Source organism: Aspergillus uvarum, assembly GCF_003184745.1.
Source record: "Aspergillus uvarum CBS 121591 unplaced genomic scaffold BO82scaffold_4, whole genome shotgun sequence".
Classification (NCBI taxonomy): domain Eukaryota; kingdom Fungi; phylum Ascomycota; class Eurotiomycetes; order Eurotiales; family Aspergillaceae; genus Aspergillus; species Aspergillus uvarum.
Window position 1 is genome coordinate 168,326 of NW_020291301.1, and position 17,693 is coordinate 186,018.

At 54.9% G+C, this 17,693-nt stretch overlaps 6 protein-coding genes across 6 annotated transcripts; 3 read left to right on the forward strand and 3 right to left on the reverse strand.

The window, feature by feature from the left end:
- Nucleotides 1-364: 364 nt before the first annotated feature.
- BO82DRAFT_418331 (putative trichothecene 3-O-acetyltransferase) lies at nt 365-1,820 on the forward strand (the record flags this gene model as incomplete). Its single annotated transcript, XM_025640063.1, has 1 exon — nt 365-1,820. The coding sequence occupies exon 1, from the start codon at nt 444-446 to the stop codon at nt 1,818-1,820; it is 1,377 nt and encodes a 458-aa protein (XP_025496297.1). The 5' UTR covers nt 365-443.
- Nucleotides 1,821-2,850: 1,030 nt separating this feature from the next.
- BO82DRAFT_397848 (uncharacterized protein) lies at nt 2,851-3,291 on the forward strand (the record flags this gene model as incomplete). Its single annotated transcript, XM_025638973.1, has 1 exon — nt 2,851-3,291. The coding sequence occupies one exon, from the start codon at nt 2,851-2,853 to the stop codon at nt 3,289-3,291; it is 441 nt and encodes a 146-aa protein (XP_025496298.1).
- Nucleotides 3,292-4,216: 925 nt separating this feature from the next.
- On the reverse strand, nt 4,217-4,753 carry BO82DRAFT_397849 (uncharacterized protein; the record flags this gene model as incomplete). Its single annotated transcript, XM_025638974.1, has 2 exons — nt 4,217-4,441; nt 4,628-4,753. The coding sequence occupies 2 exons, from the start codon at nt 4,751-4,753 to the stop codon at nt 4,217-4,219; spliced, it is 351 nt and encodes a 116-aa protein (XP_025496299.1).
- Nucleotides 4,754-5,043: 290 nt separating this feature from the next.
- BO82DRAFT_397850 (uncharacterized protein) lies at nt 5,044-6,118 on the reverse strand (the record flags this gene model as incomplete). The annotated part of the gene is made up of 3 exons (XM_025638975.1): nt 5,044-5,169; nt 5,226-5,413; nt 5,509-6,118. The coding sequence occupies 3 exons, from the start codon at nt 6,116-6,118 to the stop codon at nt 5,044-5,046; spliced, it is 924 nt and encodes a 307-aa protein (XP_025496300.1).
- Nucleotides 6,119-7,624: 1,506 nt separating this feature from the next.
- Nucleotides 7,625-9,025, reverse strand: BO82DRAFT_418336 (LysM peptidoglycan-binding domain-containing protein; the record flags this gene model as incomplete). The annotated part of the gene is made up of 2 exons (XM_025640064.1): nt 7,625-8,779; nt 8,831-9,025. 2 exons carry the CDS (start codon nt 9,023-9,025, stop codon nt 7,625-7,627), a joined length of 1,350 nt encoding a protein of 449 aa, XP_025496301.1.
- A 1,218-nt stretch (nt 9,026-10,243) lies between these two features.
- BO82DRAFT_418337 (class V chitinase Chi100) lies at nt 10,244-13,856 on the forward strand (the record flags this gene model as incomplete). Its single annotated transcript, XM_025640065.1, has 4 exons — nt 10,244-11,205; nt 11,251-13,332; nt 13,399-13,703; nt 13,765-13,856. Coding segments are annotated over 4 exons (3,441 nt in total), but the record flags the coding sequence as incomplete, so codon positions are not given.
- Between the last annotated feature and the right edge of the window lie 3,837 nt (nt 13,857-17,693).

Sequence of the window (17,693 nt, forward strand, 5' to 3'; positions counted from 1 at the left end):
GTCTTCGTTTCATCTCGCGATGCCTGCGCGCTTCGGAGTAGCGGACTTTGTGGGCACGTCCGCTCGGAGTTTTGCGATCCTGTTCGTGTTAGGGGGCGCACTAATGCACGCGCTCCCGAGCCGACTCTCAGCAGCCCTAAGCGGCTGCCATGGCCCCCAATGCTCCCAAGTACAACCTCATTCTTGGCACATAGTTGTTGCGATAGCTCATACTCTTGTTGTAAGTATATAAAGAGGAGGTTGCTCCCACAGTAATAGCTCTGTATTCCATCACAAACCTCACGATTCAACGACTTGTCTTATCATCCCAGCGTCTGTCCTGTTAGCATTATTGCCGTCTATAGAATTATACCCACTGCTTTTATCCTCTTATTACCATTCTCAAGAACATAGATCTTCATTCCACGACCTCAGACATATACCCCATACACCCTAACTCCACAATGTTTGACCTCTCCAAATTCCAAGACGACATCGGCCAGCTGGCCGGCCTCAAAACCTACACACACCTATTATTATCATTCCCCATCGCAGACCGGTACGCCCAAAAGGCAGCCATCAACGCCCTATACACAGCCACAGAAACCCTCATCTCCGAATTCCCCTGGCTAGCAGCCGAGGTCGTGCACGAGGGCCGGACCCCCGGCAACTCAGGCACCTTCCGGTTACAGTCGTGTCCGGAGTTCAGCCAGCCCGAGGACCTGGTCATCGTGCGCGATGCCTCGAGCATCTGCCCTTCGTATAAAGAAATCTGCGCTGCACGAGGGCCATGCGCAATGCTCCCCGTCAGCGCTCTGGGACCCGTGGTCTCATTTCCCGAGCGATACGAAGACTCGAGCATCGAGCCGGCGCGCGTCTTCATGATGCAAGCCAACTTCATTGAGGGCGGGCTCCTCCTCGACCTCGCCGCACAGCACAACTTCATCGACGGCGGGGGCCTCTTCCAATGCGCGCGGCTCCTGGCCAAAGCGATGCGTCACGAGCCCTTCACCGCCACCGAACTGAGCCAAGGCAACCGAGACCGCCGCACAATCATTCCGCTCCTCCACCCCTCCGAACCGATGCTCGACCACTCCCACCTCCGCCGCCCGCGCATCCCCAAGCCCCTCCCCGCGCCCCGCGCCCCAGCAAGCTGGCATTTCTTCCAAGTCCCCGCCAAACAAATGTCCCAGATTAAGCAACGCGCCAACACCGAATTGGCTTACACCAACCTCCAGAAACTCATCCCCTTCGTCTCCACCAACGATGCCCTCTGCGCCTTCCTGTGGAAACGCATCGCCGCCGCGCGCCGCCGCCATCGGCCGCAGCCGGCACAACGGCGCACCAAATTCTCGCGCGCCCTCGACAGCCGGCGCGCCATGGACGTTTCGCCCGAATACATGGGCCAGATGGGGTACAACGCGTCGACGCGGGTGGCCTACGGGGAGCTGGACGCGATGACGCTCGGCGAGACCGCGGCCGTGCTGCGGGCGCAGGTCGCCGAGGTCAACCACGCGTACGCCGTGCGCAGCTGGGCCACCTTCATCGCGCAGGAGCCCGACAAGTCGACTATCATGTTCGGTGGCGAGTTCGATCCCGAGACGGATGTGGGCGTTTCGTCGCTGGCGCATACGGAGCTGTACAGCTGTGGCTTTGGCGACGTGCTGGGCCACCCCTCACTGGTGCGACGGCCGACTTCGGCGCCGTTCGAGGGGTGCGTATATTTCTGGTCCCGCACGGAGAATGGGGATCTGGGCGTCATGGCGTGTTTGAATGAGGGGGATATCCGGGCGCTGCGGCGGGATCGCGAGTGGGCGGGGCATGTGGAGTATATTGGATAGACCTCAATCAAAAAGTTCTTAGATTATGAAGATCGGTGCGGGGTGACGTCTTGTAGGAATTTATATGAGCGTGGTGGTGGGAATGTAGAGGTATTTTGGTGGTTGTTGCCCCGGCATACACGCTATCTCGCCAGTCGACAGCAAGCTGTGACTTCGAAATGTAGGCCAAATCTTGTATGCGTCAGAGTTCGAGAATGAAAGAATATAGTGACATTGACCATGATTTCCAGAATCATTGACCGACAGATCATGTTGGAGAGATTTGATCTAGGATGGTTACTAGATAGATGATCAGTCTCAGGAAAGCAAGGACTCTATAACTTAAGCAACCATCTGATACTCGAGCACAAGGTCTGGGCCACGCGCAGCCTAAGTGTGGTTCTCCAGCTCTGCACTCAATGGAGGGTGCTCCTCGTATACCGCAGTCACGGTCTCTGTTTGAAGAAGGTCCATGGAAAGGTGCTCGGTGTGTGGATGAAGTAAGTCTGCTGTTGAGATAACATTGTGAATAGTTCGAACTCAGCACAACTTGCCCTTACACAAGATTGTGATAGCCAGGCTGAGTCATGTGACCATCCATCGCCCCTTCACCATCTGCTCACTCTCGTCGCAGTCTTCACCACCACACAGCCGACACAACACCTTGAAGACAGACTTCTACAGCACTCCATTGCAAATCAGCCACAACACCTGGGGTAACGGACGGCGACGTCAGCACTGGGGCTTTTGTGCTACTCGAGTCTGCCGTGTCCTGCCACTATTGGCCTCAGAACGGAGGGGTGGACTCTGCCGCTGATCCCACAGGACATGCATCTGCCGCCTGAACATTAGTGTCACTGGGGCTCAAGGTTCGAGCATCCTATCCTAACTTAACCCAATACTGACCCATAATGTGCAAAGAGATGGCCCAAAAAGATATTGCACTTCAAGATGCCTTGTTCGAATCCGCGGAATCTCTTCCGGGATACTCGCTCGCTATACTGTTGTAGATAAGCTTTCGCGGGCAAGCCATGCGAATACAAGCAAAGTCATGCAAGAGAGCGTTATTCACCTGTACGCTAGTATCCTTCGATATGTCACCGAGATGGGTCGTGCTCGACAACTTAGCCTTGGGGAGAGAATATGGGCCAGTGTTTCGGTTCCCGACCTTGCCAGCCACCGGCTGCTACTGCTTCGAACGAGCATTGAAAAAGAAAATCAGGCCATCAGCAGTTGGATCAGTGTCGACCAGAATATTCGTCTCAGCGAACAAGCGGAGGCATTGCTTGCTGGCATTGAAAGCAATGCAGCACTGATCCAGAAGACCTACCAAGCCTTCCAACTTTCGAAGCTGCCTGTTGCCGCAGAGGCTATCAATGGCTCTTATGAGACCCAGTATGAAGGATTTTGTCTTGAAGGCACAAGGTTCGAGATGTTACAGAAAATTCTTAGCTGGGTGGATGACCCCAAGGGAGAGCAATGTCTTGGCTGAACGGCATGGCGGAGACTGAAGTCCACGAATTCTCGCACCCTCGCCAAGTTATTCACTGCGCGAGGCATCCTAGGAGCGAGTTTCTGCTTCGACGGGCGCCGGACCGAGTGTGCATCGCCTAAATAGTTCGCGCCGACAATCTTATATCAGCTAACCATCCTGCTACCAAGCCTGAAAGTTGAAATACAAGCCGTCCTTGAAAAGGACTATCATAGTTACCAGACGCTTGAAGAGTAGATCGACTGCGTACGCTTAGACCCGCTACAGAAGCTGCTAGTGGGTCAACGTCAAATCCTGGTTTTTACTCTCGATGCCGTGGATCAGTGTAAAGACAAGAGAGACATCAAGCAGCTTAAAAGGAATTCACTCACAGTACGAGATGCTGGAGCACTGGATCTGCGATTCTTCATCACAGGGAGACCTGAACCGAAAGTCTGCGAGGCCTTTCAGCAGCTTGGAACACAACAGTGCCGAGAATTACTCCTTCATAAAGCCGAAGGCGTGGAGCGTGATATTACCGCCTTTCTAGGTGCTAGACTCAACGAGATCGCCGCCAGTCACCCTTCTCCTCCAGCTTGGCCTGAAGAGAAGACCATCAAGAAGTTGGCTTAACGTGCAAGCCCGCTCTTCATTGTCGCTTCAACCACATGCCGATTTGTTGACGACGAAAGATTCACCCCGTAGAGCGCACAAGGGTGATTCTCCAGCACCGGAACTTGGGCAATCAGCTCGTTGAAACTGACTAGGCATTCTTAGAGCCGATGATCATCGACACCAGGAACGTTGACAGACAGCGGATTCTCACCGAGTTCCGGTATATCGTTGGCTCAGTCATTACCCTTTATGACCCTCTTCCAGCCACATCCTTAGCCCTGCTGCTTGACATGGAAGAAGATGACATGCACTCGAACTCAAATTCCTTCAATCAGTTCTCATCATACCGGACCCAAATGAGGCCGATTCCCCAGTCGAACCTCTGCACCAATCCTTCCCAGACTTCCTGGTAGATCACGGCACGTTCGATGATAACCCTTTCAAAATCAACACGGTCGCGAGGAACCAAGATTTGGCAAAGCAACGCCTTCGTGTCATGTCGGACGAGAATATTGGCCTTCGCCGGAATATCTGCAATCTTGGAAACGACGGAATTCTACAAAGCGAGATTAGTGAAGTTATAAAGTCAATCAACCCTGTGATCAAATATGCCTGTCGGTACTGGTTAAAGATCAAGGAGACATATACGTATTCTTTCAACAACACCTCTTGCATTGGTTGGAATTATGAGCATCCTTGGTTTGAGAACTGAGGTTACCCACCCTCCCCTCGAACCCCCTACCCAGCCGAGCCAGACAATCTGATAACACAAGATAATCAAAGCCACGTGCACTTCCCCATACGCGTCCCAAGCAACACATCCGGCCTCCTGCAGCCTCATAAGTGGATTTTCGTGATCAGTTGACATCTTGACGCAGGCGGCATTGTGATTGGCTGAATCCAGGTAAACCCCTGTCATCACGCCCCAAGGAACACGTCTACACGCAATTTCAGCCTTAAATGTGGATTTCGTGATGCTTTTGACATCTCGACGGGGGAATGAAGCAGGCCAGGCAGTTCGGGTGTGAGGTGGCGTGGTAGCCAGTATGCATTACAGCCAACTGTGTGACTTTTTAATGGATAGCCATAAGCATATTGCAGATATATCACCCTCATCCCTCTGCATTGAGTCGATTTATACCCAGGTGAGTAACCCCCCTAAAAAGCTGGATCAAACCGCAACAGTCGCTCCCAGGTCTCCTCCGACGCCGCCTTCCACTCCGCCTCCCGGAAATCATACGGCCAGCCGTACTGCTCCTGCAGCGTTCTCTTGATCCGTGGGTGCTGCCCTGTGTCTTAGCATCTCGATTGCAGAAAGAAGCGAGAAGGGTATAACACACCACCTCGCCAGAATCCAGAACCCAGTAGCCCCGAGCCCCGCTATGTCCACAAGGAATCATTTCCAGCGTCCGGAGCTTCTCCAAATGATTCGAGAGGAAAGTCGGGGCGTGGTGGGCGCGATACGCGCGGAAGTTGTTCTCGTCATCGCCGGGCGGGAGCCCATCCCACTCCCATACGCGGATAGTATCTACGTATCCCAAATCAACCACTCTATTCTTCCTGCACGGCCTTTACCCGAAAGGAAGAAAAATGGACAACGGAAACAAGGGGGTGGGGACATACTCTCCCCCACATCGAGAACCAAACACTCTCCCTCATCCGCGAAACCACTCAAGGCGATCTCCCGCGGGAGCAAGACCGCCACCCTTAGGTCGTCGACATGCCCGTACCGCTTGGGATCCCGGCCGCCGCGAATCTCCGCGTCCTCGAGGTAGACGAACGCCTGCGAGAGCGGGGTGATCGGGACCTCTTCGGCGAGCCGCGAGGTCCGGAGGTAGGGCAGGCGCTTCATCAGCGAGATCACGGCTGGGTCGAGGTGCAGCTCCGCGCAGAGGCGTTCGTTGATCGCGTGACCGGTTTCAGCTGGGGGCCAGATTAGTTCGTCCGGACCGATGTAGTTGAGTTTCTGGTAGGTGCGGTAGATCTCGTTGATGAGGGTGACGAGGGTTGTTTCGTTGTAGGGGAGGCGGGGGATGGGAATTTCTGCGGCGGCGGTTGCTTTGTCTTGCTTTGAGGTGGTTGGTTCTGGGAGATTGGGGAGGGGAGCTGGTCGAGAGGGGGCTTGGGGATTTCTCTGGTGCCAGTGAGATAGGATTATGATGATGGCGTAGGTTAGGATGAGGAGGTGGAGCCATCCGAGGAGGGAGTCGGGGAAATGTTTACAGGATGGCATTCTTGTGAATTGTGGCTGAGCAGAATTGGGGACTGTCACATCCTAATAGTAAGGAAGATGAGGTGTTGATTAAGGATTTGTGCGTGTGTGGCGGTCTTCCTGGCCAGTTCATCTATATTCGACGATGGATGTTGCAGAGCACAGCAGGAAAGCAGGTAAGGGATTGTCGGAGACGGGGATAAGTAATGAAATCAGCTACGTGAGGCACCGGGGTGGGCGGTGAGCAGCAGCCTGACCAGCGGAACTGCTGACAGGTATACTGTAGTTACTGTAGCCTCCCCTCCCAATTTAACAAGTCATATCGATGTGATCTTAGTATACAATAAATCCCTATAATCTTCTGAGTAGTTTTATCGCCTAAACTTTACTGGCTTGCACTAATATACATATTGTTCTAACACCTTTTCTTCACTAGAATAAAATCTCTACCTTCTACTTTATCTACAGCCGAAAATGTGCCTAGATAGAAAATAAACAGGTAAAAGAAAAGGGGTTGGTTAGTTAGTAAGAGCCGGAATTGGGGAAATATTCAATAAATACTCATCTGCACTTAACATATATTACAAGCAACCTTATAGAACAGATTTGGTATTGTTTCGTTGATCGGGAGGTCACAGCAGTTCCAAGCAAAAAGTGTTTGCACGGCGGCAGCAACGTCCATTTCCCGCCATGGCTAAGAGGAAATTGATCAAGGTATAATCTCACGCTCGTGCAGGATTTCGGTTTTCCAAAAGAGCGTTTCTCTCCTTCCGAAGAACGTATGCATAAGTCATTAGCCTGAAGTTGCGAAAGTTTCAAGCAACAGAATTAAGAGTGAGACAACCATCGGCGCACGTCCCAACGCTCAGAATAAGTGGGCGGCGACTGTCGAGCAGTCTCTGCCCTCGATCCATTTTAGCCTCAAGACTGGGTCTGAATTGGTCGGTTCGGATCCGCTAAGAGATAGTTCGGATATACTAGTGTATGGGGGCCAAAATCATTCGGTTCGGGTGCAGACTTGCAGAGTCTTCAGATGCAGGCGTCCTGCAGGAACGTCAAACGTAAGATCGAGCCACGAGGGGCGGCTGAATACGAGGTGGGGTGCTAATCTAATCTCCGACAAAGAGGGGTTAGTAGGCCTAGGGGCCATGATTTTTCAATAGTCCCAATGCCTGGTCCTGTTCGGAGGGTTCAATGCTCTTGTCCTATCCGAATTTGGTGTTCAAATCCGAGAGAAAGAAGACTTTTCAAGTTAAATCTAAGATAATCTAACTTAGCTGACTGTTTGCAGACCGAACTTGCCACGCGGCAGGCTTGTTATGATGCAGTATAGCACTGCGGATTATATACATGTAAAAAGCTTTACATAGGGGAATCAATTAAGCAAAGAGCCCCTTTCGACAGCCTAAACCTATTCACAAGCAAAAGATACATATCGATCAAGAAGCGGAAACAGTTGAGCCACGTGCCGAATGACCTGTTTGGAGCCAAAACCTAGATATGGTGTGGGGTAACTTCAGGATCGAATTACAGGATTCCCACGCAGATATAGGTTTCGGTCCACAAATCCGTGCAGTCCGTCCCAATGGCCGGGTTCCACTCCTCCAATTCCGCCACGGTGACCCCCTCTGCGCTCGCGATGCTCGAGCAGCCGTCCCCGGAGACCACATAATAGAAGGAATCGCAGTCCGACACCATGCCCGTCTGGATCGGTGTGGGGGTCGTGATTCCGTTACCGGTTGTCGTCGCCGTCGTTGTCGTTGTCGTCGCAGTGGCAGTGGCAGTGCCTCCCTCGACCCCGACGCACACATAGTCGCCCACGTCTAGGTCAGCGCAGCTGCTGCCCACAGCAGGGTTCCAGGAGTAGAAATCGGTCAGGGCAATTCCTGCCTCGGATGCAATGACTGCGCAGGTGTCTCCGGCGACCACGAGATGGAACGCATCGCAGGTAGCCGTCATGCCTGTCTGAATTGGGGCGGGTGTGACAATGCCAGTACCACTGCTGGTGGTCGTGGTGGAGGTTACGGTTCCAGTCGCCCCGACACACACATAATCACCGACATCGAGGTCAGCGCAGCTGGTGCCGACCGCAGGATTCCAGGCGTAGAAATCGGACAGTGCAATTCCTGCGTCGGACGCAATGTCCGCGCACGTGTCTCCAGAGACCACGAGATGAAACGCGTCGCAAGTGGCGGTCATACCCGTCTGGATTGGGGCCGGGGTGACGATTCCGGTACCACTGCTGGTGGCCGTGGTTGAGGTCACAGTGCCAGTCGCCCCAATACACACATAATCGCCAACATCGAGGTCAGCGCAACTGGTACCAACCGCGGGGTTCCAGGCGTAGAAGTCGGACAGTGCAATACCGGCATCAGAGGCAATAGCCGCGCACGTGTCTCCGGAGACCACCAGGTAGAACTCGTCGCACGTGGCGGTCATGCCCGTTTGAATGGGCGATGGCGTAGTAATTCCGGTGCTCGCTACGGTCGCGGATCCGGTCGTGGAAGCAGAGATGGTGCTTGTGATCAAAGTAGTTGAGAGAGATGAAGTCGATGCCTGCGAGGTCGTAGACGAGGTCGACGAGGACGAAGAGGCCCCCAAGGTCTCAAAGTTGATGTCCACGCAGTAGTCATAGCCCGCAACCAGATTGCAGTCAGTGTAAAGTAGCGAGATGTAGGGATTCTACTTTCGTATCAGATCATGCACGTCGCGAGATGACAAGCCGTGACTTACCCATTCGAGGAATTCCTCTTCAGTGATCGAGTATGTGGCCTCAATGTCGGCACAGGTCAAGCCGGTCGTGTAGGTGACCCATTCACTGCAGTCTGAGTTTGCCCCAGGAAATGCGGTGCCGGAGGGGGCGATCAAGTATCCAGCAGTGAGACGACTCGCCACCAAAACGGTAGCGATAAGTCTGCAGAAAGCCATAGTAGTCGAAAACCACTAGAAAAGATGCGGGAGACGTGATCAACTGCCGAACGAAGAGATGAACAGGCGTATCGTTTATATAGAGCCAGCCTTGGAGAGAGGGAGGTCCGGTAAAGAACATACTGCACCTCCCAGTAACATTTAATATGGGAACCCGTTCCACTATTTCGCTACTAAAGGATGACCCTAGTAACTCCTGGGTAAAGTACTAGGGAAGACACCAGGTACAGTACTAGTTGCAGTACGAGGTGCATTGCTAGGAGGTACTAGCCCTGAAGTGCCCAGTCGAGTCCGGTGCCGGCATTGACTGCCTGAATCGGCATAGTTCCTCCCCCTGCCAAGCATCACAACAATAAGCGAAGCTTCAAGCACTGCTAAGCTCGCTAAGCGCCGAGCCCCGACGGCAGCCAAGAGCCAACCATAATTGATGATAGAATGACAAGGAGGCGGAGCCATCCTGGGCATCCTGGGCATCCTGCAGGACGGAGCTAGCTTCAATGTTAGTCCCAGAGCTAGCGACATATGATTGATCGTTGATTTCTCAATTTCTCACGGCACGTGGAATAGGCAGTTAGAGGCAGTTTGGGGGCCATAGACTAAGTCCTTCCGGCCCAACTTCTTTTTAACTCGTCAGGTACATCCTTTTCTGATCTGGCCACATGCAGGTGTGCAGGAGTGGCGGGAAGGCGGGGCAGATGCATGCATGCCGCTGACTCGAGTGCGCTCCTGCAAGAGTAGCCAAGGCATAGGGTCCACCTGGAAGATGAAAAGAGAGGATAGCCTTGAATTGATCCAATATGGATTGATTGTGTTGCGTAAGTCAACTTACAGACGATGGCATCCGGTGTAGTCGCGTGATGCTTTAGCGTTGCATCGAGTAATGTCCTCCGAGGCAGTGTAAATATCTGCAGCCTCGCGGTGGAGAGAGTCCGCGAGATGAAGGGCAAAGCGACATTGCTGATGGTATAAAATGAACGTGTTGCCCGCTGTACTGTTTTGTCAATTGCGTCAAGCTCCTCACAGTCGCTATGCTGACCCCGAATTTCCTATAGCCTCCCACGTTCTCTCTCTGTCCCTCTTTCCTGTCCCTCTCTCTCTCTCTCTTTGTCTCTCTCTCTTTGTCTCTCTCTCTTTCTTATTTTCTTCCTGAACACTTTCATTCCTTCATTCCTCTCTCTTGATCACACCACATACCCTTCTTTTGGGGCCTGAGCTACCATGAAGCTCCCTTGCATGACCCAAGCCTTCGTGGCTGGCTTGGCCATGATGGGTCCCGGGGCATTTGCAGACAGTGTCGATGCTCAGTCGGCCTTATCTGCCTTTCTCAGTGCCAACCCAATCAGTACACGGTCAGCCTCTGAGCCAAAAGCCACAGTTGACTTGGAGACCTTGAAAGCTGCCGTGGTGGCGGGGAATTTCACTCCGTCGCGGTCATGGGAATTCCTCCGTGCGGCTTGTCCAGGAAGTTGTACTGACCTGGGACTCGACCCGTCGGCTTGGCCGGTCTACCCGGGCGTCCACCGGCTTTCTCTCTGTGGTGAGACGATGCTACTGCAATTCTCTCTATATACCACCGTCAATCAGTCCCAGAGTCGGGTCGGCCTTCGTGGCTGCACGGCGGACCTGGTTGCTGATACCGCCGCGCAAACTGGAAGTACTTCGTGTCAAATGCCTACCAACATGGCCTCCGTTGTCTCCTCTCTGCAGATTTCCCGCGATACGGCCGCGTCAGCAGCATCCTCGGATACCGATGCGATCGCCGCGTTAACCCAGCTGCTGGCCTACGAAACATTGAATCCGTCAGGTGCATGTAATGAGACCATTAACTTTGCCCTCGCGGGACAGACCGCGGTGGGTCTGTATATGGGCAGCAGCTTACACAGTCAAAACCTTCTTGCCCCCATTCTCGAATCGCTTATTCAAGAGATTCAAGATAATGGGATTACCGAAACCCTAGTGGTGCAACTCTGCAGCAGCCAGCACAGTGCCCGGTACACGTTCGGTCTCCTCATCAGTGGCAGCGGAGACTTGTCGGCCGCTCAAACCGCGGTGCAGACGTGGCGCAACAGTAGCTGCGTAGCCAGTCTAGACGATAGTGCTGTCTGGCAGAATCTCACCTATTCGATCCCCACGGTGTCCCACGCTCGAACCAACACCACTAGTCTCTGGGCTCGTCAGCGGTATGCCCCGAGTCAGCTGCGCTCGCGTGACGATGACGATGACAGCACGACTTGTACGGCAGTGCAGGTGGTTTCCGGGGATACCTGTACGACGCTAGCGACTGAGTGCGGCATTACGGCAACTGAGCTCAGCACCTACAACCCCAGTTCCACTCTATGCTCAAACCTCACTGTGGGCGAGTATATCTGTTGCACGGAGGGATCCGCCCCGGATTATGCGCCCTCGCCTGATGCGGATGGGTATTGCTACTCCTATCTCATTCAAACCGGCGATTCTTGCGATGTTCTCGCCGCCACATATACCTTAACCACAGCCGAAATCGAAAGCTACAATAACGAGACATGGGGTTGGTTAGGCTGCGGCGATCTGCTCGTCGGGGAATACATGTGTCTGAGCTCGGGTTATCCCCCGATGCCCGCGGTGATAGCCAACGCCGTCTGCGGGCCACAAGTCAATGGCACAGTCAGTGTCCCGTATGGAACAAATCTCAGTACATTGAATGAGTGTCCGCTGAACGCGTGTTGCGATATCTGGGGACAATGTGGCATTACGGCAGAGTTCTGTACCCCCACCGAGTCAACCACGGGCAACCCGGGCACGGCCGCGAATAACACGAATGGTTGTATCTCAAACTGCGGTACTGACATCGTCCAGAGTGACGCTCCTAGCGAGGTCTTTAAAATTGGCTATTTCGAGGGCTACGATGTGGAGCGTGCTTGTATGCGGACCATGATTGCGGATATTGATACGAGTCTATATACCCATATCCACATGTCCTTCGCCACTTTGAATGCAGATCTGTCCTATAACATCTCCAGCCTGGAAGATCAATGGAATGACTTTGTCGAGTTGGATGGAGTCAAGCGCATCATCACTGTGGGTGGATGGGATTTCTCGACCGACGCGGACACGTACGATATCTTCCGGTCTGCAGTCTCCGATAGTACTAACCGAGCTACCCTGATTACGAATACCATTGACCTCCTCACGACGTATGATCTGGATGGTGTGGATTGGGATTGGGAGTATCCTGCTGAGCCGGACATTCCTGATATTCCTGCCGACAGCACAGATGACGGGACGAATTTCTTCCTTTTTCTTTTGGAGCTGCAAATGCAAATGGCAATTGATGCCCCAGATAAGACCATTTCGACGACAGCGCCTTCCTCGTTTTGGTACTTGAAGGGCATCCCGATTATGGCTATCAGTGAGGTCGTGGATTATATTGTTCTGATGGCCTACGACCTGCACGGACAATGGGACTGGAATAATACTTATGCTGATCCGGGCTGTCCCCAAGGCGGTTGCTTGCGGTCCCATGTGAATTTGACGGAGACTGTCAGTGCCTTATCGATGATCACCAAGGCAGGGGTGCCGTCGAATATGGTGGCTGTGGGAGTAGCGAGCTACGCCCGATCATTCCAAATGACCGAGGCTGATTGCTACGGCCCCGATTGCACCTTCACCGGTCCGGACTCGGGAGCGGTTCCAGGCGCTTGCACGGACACTGCTGGGTATATTTCCAACGCCGAACTCGCAGGGATCGCGGAGGCAGAGGAGGTCTATACTTACATCGACGAAGATTCGAACTCCAACATCATGGTTTGGAACGACACCCAGTGGGCGGGCTACATGGACGATGATATCAAGGCGAGCCGCGCCGAACTCTACGAGGGCTACAACTTCCTGGGAATCGCCGACTGGGCGATCGACCTGTTGACCTCCAACGGGTCGACTTCGGCGTCGGAGGGATCGAGCTGCGAAGTGTACATTGATCCTTCGATCTGGGACGAAGACAGTCCATCCGTGACAGCCGTTCCCGGATGTTCGTTGATATGGCCCCCTCAGCCCCTCAGCAGCACCACAACCATCACTTTGCCCCCCTGGACCACCACGCTCACCTACACCACCGTAGTGACCGAGACGACTTCCGCGTCTAGTGGCGGAGACCTGACAGCAGTCACGTCTCACGTTAGCTACTGGTTCCCGACCATCATCAGCGTGCCCCCCGTCTCGACCACGGCGATTCCTGTCTGGGGCGTCAATCTCCCTAATGGAAGTACCACTGGCACGATCTGGCTGACCTCCTCGGTTGAGCCGTCACCGTTTGCTATTACCTGGACTCCGTAAGTGCCCTCAATCCTGACAATACCCTGGCTGTTGGTAAGAGATGTGATTGACCATGATTCCAGCACCATTGGAGGCACCACCGTGGTGTCGGCTGCCACCACCACCGCAACCGAGACCTCCAACGTCGTCGTCTGGGGTGACTATACCTATGTGGAGCCGGCTGTCACCGAGACTCTGGGTGGCTCAACCACGGTCATTTCGGGAACCATTCTGCCTCCCGTGACTACGACGGTGACACCAGTGGTGTATCCCAGCACCACAGACACCACTCACGACACTAAGCTCAACAGCAAGACTACCAAATGGACGAGCGGCAAGCCCCCAAGCCCAACGGCAACAGCAGGCTGTGCGGGATGTGGTGTTGGCTGTCAGTGATCATTCCTCCTAATCTCCCCATGATGTGACGCAGAGGGTTGACTTTTTGATAGGTGTACTTTTCTGTGATTCTGCCTGCCCTATCTGCCCCATCGGGGTCGACATTACTGGTGGTGGTAGTGGCGAGGGCGACGATGACGACGACTCCTCAACCACGACGACATGTTCCAGCACGACCACCACCTCGAACTGCGATGTGTACTGCACCATTGCCACCGAATCCGCCATTGCAACCACTGACTGTACCTCGACCACCTGCTACTCGGTGACCGGGTGTGACATGACTGCCACCACGAAGACCTTCACTTCGGAGACCACGGCGGCCTGTCCTGCCGTGGCGACGGGGGCCGATCTCGCGCTCAACTATGATAGCTTTTCGGGCTGCCAGGCGTGTGCGTGGCACTTTATCCCGTTCTATGGTGACGATGATGCTTCGTATGAGGACGATTGGCCGATGCTAGCGGAATCCGAGTATGCGTGGCCGTCCATCGACCTGCGACGTCGTGGAGTGGCCGCGGACCTCCCCCGGATGACAGGCACTGGCACCGGGGTGATGCCGACGTCAACAGCAACTGCGACTGCGACCGCGACTGTGACCGGGCTGCGAAGGACCGAGCCCGCGAGTGCCAGGATGACCACCGCGCCCGCCCGGGCGCCAGGCGCGCATGGTAAATTCATTAAAAAACGCGACGGAGCCAAGCGCGAGACGGTCAAATCGGTGGGCAAATGCGCTTTGGGCGCAGATACCACCGTCACCGTTCCCCCCTACACCAACGGATACGACTGGTACAACAGTGAGACGGACGGTCTGATTGTGGGCTCGCAGACCGACATGCCGCGGTGGTACCATACTACCACGGCCGCTGGCTGTGCGGTGGAAGTGACCCAGGTGGCTGTCGCTGACCTGCCTGCAGGTTTTGGCGACGTGGCCACGATGGACCATGCCTGTGAGTGTCTCCTCGCCTCGGCTTACCTTGGGAACATCGACGCGAAACTGACTACTTCTCACAGGGGAAATGGGATGGTTGAAGGACTTCTTCAGCCAGATGTTTACTGGTGCCACCTCGAGCACCTTCTCATGCGCTGACGCCGAAGTCATCTTCTTCGGCTGCGGCAATCGCTTGCAGAGCGTACGTAATCTTTTTTTACCCCTAATTGCGTCGTGATTGTAGGCGCTGACTTTTCTGGTTTTTTTCCTCTGGTAGATCTATTCGGCCATTGCATCGGATGACTACTTTGAGTTCATCGGGATCAGCAAGGTACTGAATCGCCTCAAGGCGGCGATTGCCAAGAAGGATTACGGAGGCAAAACATTCAAAAACTGGACCAACACGAAGGGAGTCGGGGCCATCAAGGCGACCACTCCTTGGGTGGGCACCGCCGAGACGAATGCCCTGCAGTCCATGGGCGCGCGCACCAAATTCCGGTCCAAGATGGAGCTCCTCTGGCAGATGGCGGCTTCCTGTGTGGTCATCACCGATACCAACGTCAATGACTACATGCAATCGACCAACGCGCGAATCTACAACAAGATGTGAGTCTTCTCTGTGCGGGTGGGGGCTCTGTAGATACTAACGGGGGATCACTCTCCTTTATCAGGCTTGCGCTGGACAACTGGATCAGCGCCAACCTCGATAGCACGTACTCCGACACCGACACCAAGAAGTTCGCGGTGCAGTTCACCAACTTCATGAACACCTACTCGACAGTCACGACCACGGTGCAAGGGTATATCGATACGCTGATCACGGTGATGGACGCTGAGTCGGCCCTGCTGACGACCATTGCCGGCAACTCGGGCATGACCAACGCGCTGGACGAAGCCAACGATCTGCTCACGGGCTACGCGGCCCTGAAGAGCCGGTACTCCAGCGTGTGCTCCACGAGCATTACGTGGGACTTCACCGCCGAAGCCAACCCGGCACTGAGGCGGCGCGACGACGACGACACCGAGACCACGGCCGCAGCGTGTACCATCACTTCATCCCCCACGACCACGGCCAGTGCCTCGGCCTCGGCCTCCAGCGACCCGCTCTGCGTCATTGGCGAGGACCCGGACGCAGGCATCAGCGGCGCCTTCTGCGTGTGCACGGGGGCCGCCAGCAACATCCCGACGATGACGGGCAGCAACCCGTGCGGCTACACGGTGCTGCCGACCTCGACCTCGACCAACAAGTACCCCTACACGTTCACGGACTCGCTAGGGGATCAGATCGCATGCGCCTCCACGACCAAGGAGGTCAGCGACGGCAAGACCGTCACCACCTGCGCGGGCGCCTCGACCACCGTCTCGATCGACTACGCCAACAACCCGTACCCCTACACCTTCACCGACTTCTACAGCGACGTGATCGCCTGCGAGTCCACCACCATCTACGACGTCGCGGGCTACGAGCTGACCGAGTGCGCGGGCTCCAGCACGACGCTGGTCACCGCCACCACCACCGAGACCGAGGTCATCACCACCACCGCCCTCAGCGACCTGTGCGTCACCGGCAATTATTACTCGTGCGTCACGTTCCTGTTCAACTTCCGGATCGCCTCGTGTCCTGGCACCCCCAAGGCCCGGGCCGAATGCATGGAGGACGCCTCTTCCGATGTGCAGATCGAGTGTGAGAAGTTGTGTGTTATGACCACGGGGACCACGACCATGACAGTGACGACGGCGGCGGCGCCGTAGACGGGATGGATCTGTTTGGGGATGTAGAGTTATATGTATAAACCCCTGTACATACTAAGAAGTAGAAAGATCTCTGCATTTCATGCTGAACTGCCTATGCCTGAGTATATCAGTATATTGCATGTGCCACTGTAGCGATATAGCCGTTGTTCTTCAACTCCGTGAGTAGCTCGCGTGCTGCCTAGTAGTGTTTTGAATCATGACACATGAGGTTCACAAATCGTGGACTGTTGACCCAATACGTCTACACATCTGCTTAACATTGAAGCAGGCTTTATGACATCACTTAGGTTTTAGCCTCGTTGTCCTCAAGTGAATGCATGCCCGCCAGGACAGCCGTTTAGGGCTCCGCCCGCCGTGCCTTTCCGTATAAAACCACCTCCCACCCCCCTTCCTTTCCTTCCCGCGCCCCCATCAAAATCGCACCCGCCAAATGACATACGCCATGGACGCCGAACCTCCCCACCCAGCATCATCGCTACCAGGGAATTTACCGCCTGAAATCTGGCATCACATTGCAACCTTCGTACGGATTCCACTTTCCACTTACCCCTCTCCGCTCATCAAACTAATCTCCAAGCCTAAAGCTCTTCTGGTCGGACCGCACCGCCCTGAAATCCCTCGCGCAAACCAGCCAGGCGCTGTACCCCGTCGCCGCGTCAGCATTGTTCCGGACCCTGCATCTTGAGGTCCACGGCGGGCTGGAGCACTGGCCGACATCGGAGGCGAAACGCCCGTCGTCTTGCAGTCTGCCCGTGCGGTGCTGCCCGTTTATCCGGGCGATCGTCGTAACCGGATCCCAGCCGTGGGATGGGGGGTTCCATGGCGTCGACGCCATGTCCGATGCCCAGGAGACGATGCTGTACCATTTGTTCGCGACGGCCAGGAAGCTTCAGCGGTTTTAGTGGGTCATCTCCCTCTTCTCTTTTGATGTTCCGGCGGGCTTGCTCTCTGACCCACGTTGGTGGAAGCTTGTAGTTGGTGGTACGAGAAATACATACCGGGGGTGATCCTCCGTCGGCTGTACGAGGTCTCCCCGTCAACGGAGGTGCATATCCTGAGTGCCCAGGTGGCGTTGACTCAGAGGATGCACATGCACCACCCGAGCCGGGGGCCACCGCAGCTCGAATGTCTCCGGTCCATCGCGGCGGAGTGGTATCGAGGCGAATATGACCAGCTACCAAGCCAGGGCCGGGCGAGTGTGCACCGACCGGCGTCATTGAAGGCGATCATTGTTCGCAGTCCCCGGCTGACGCATCTCTCGCTGACGCGACGGCCGACGTGGCGACGGGGGCAACGCTG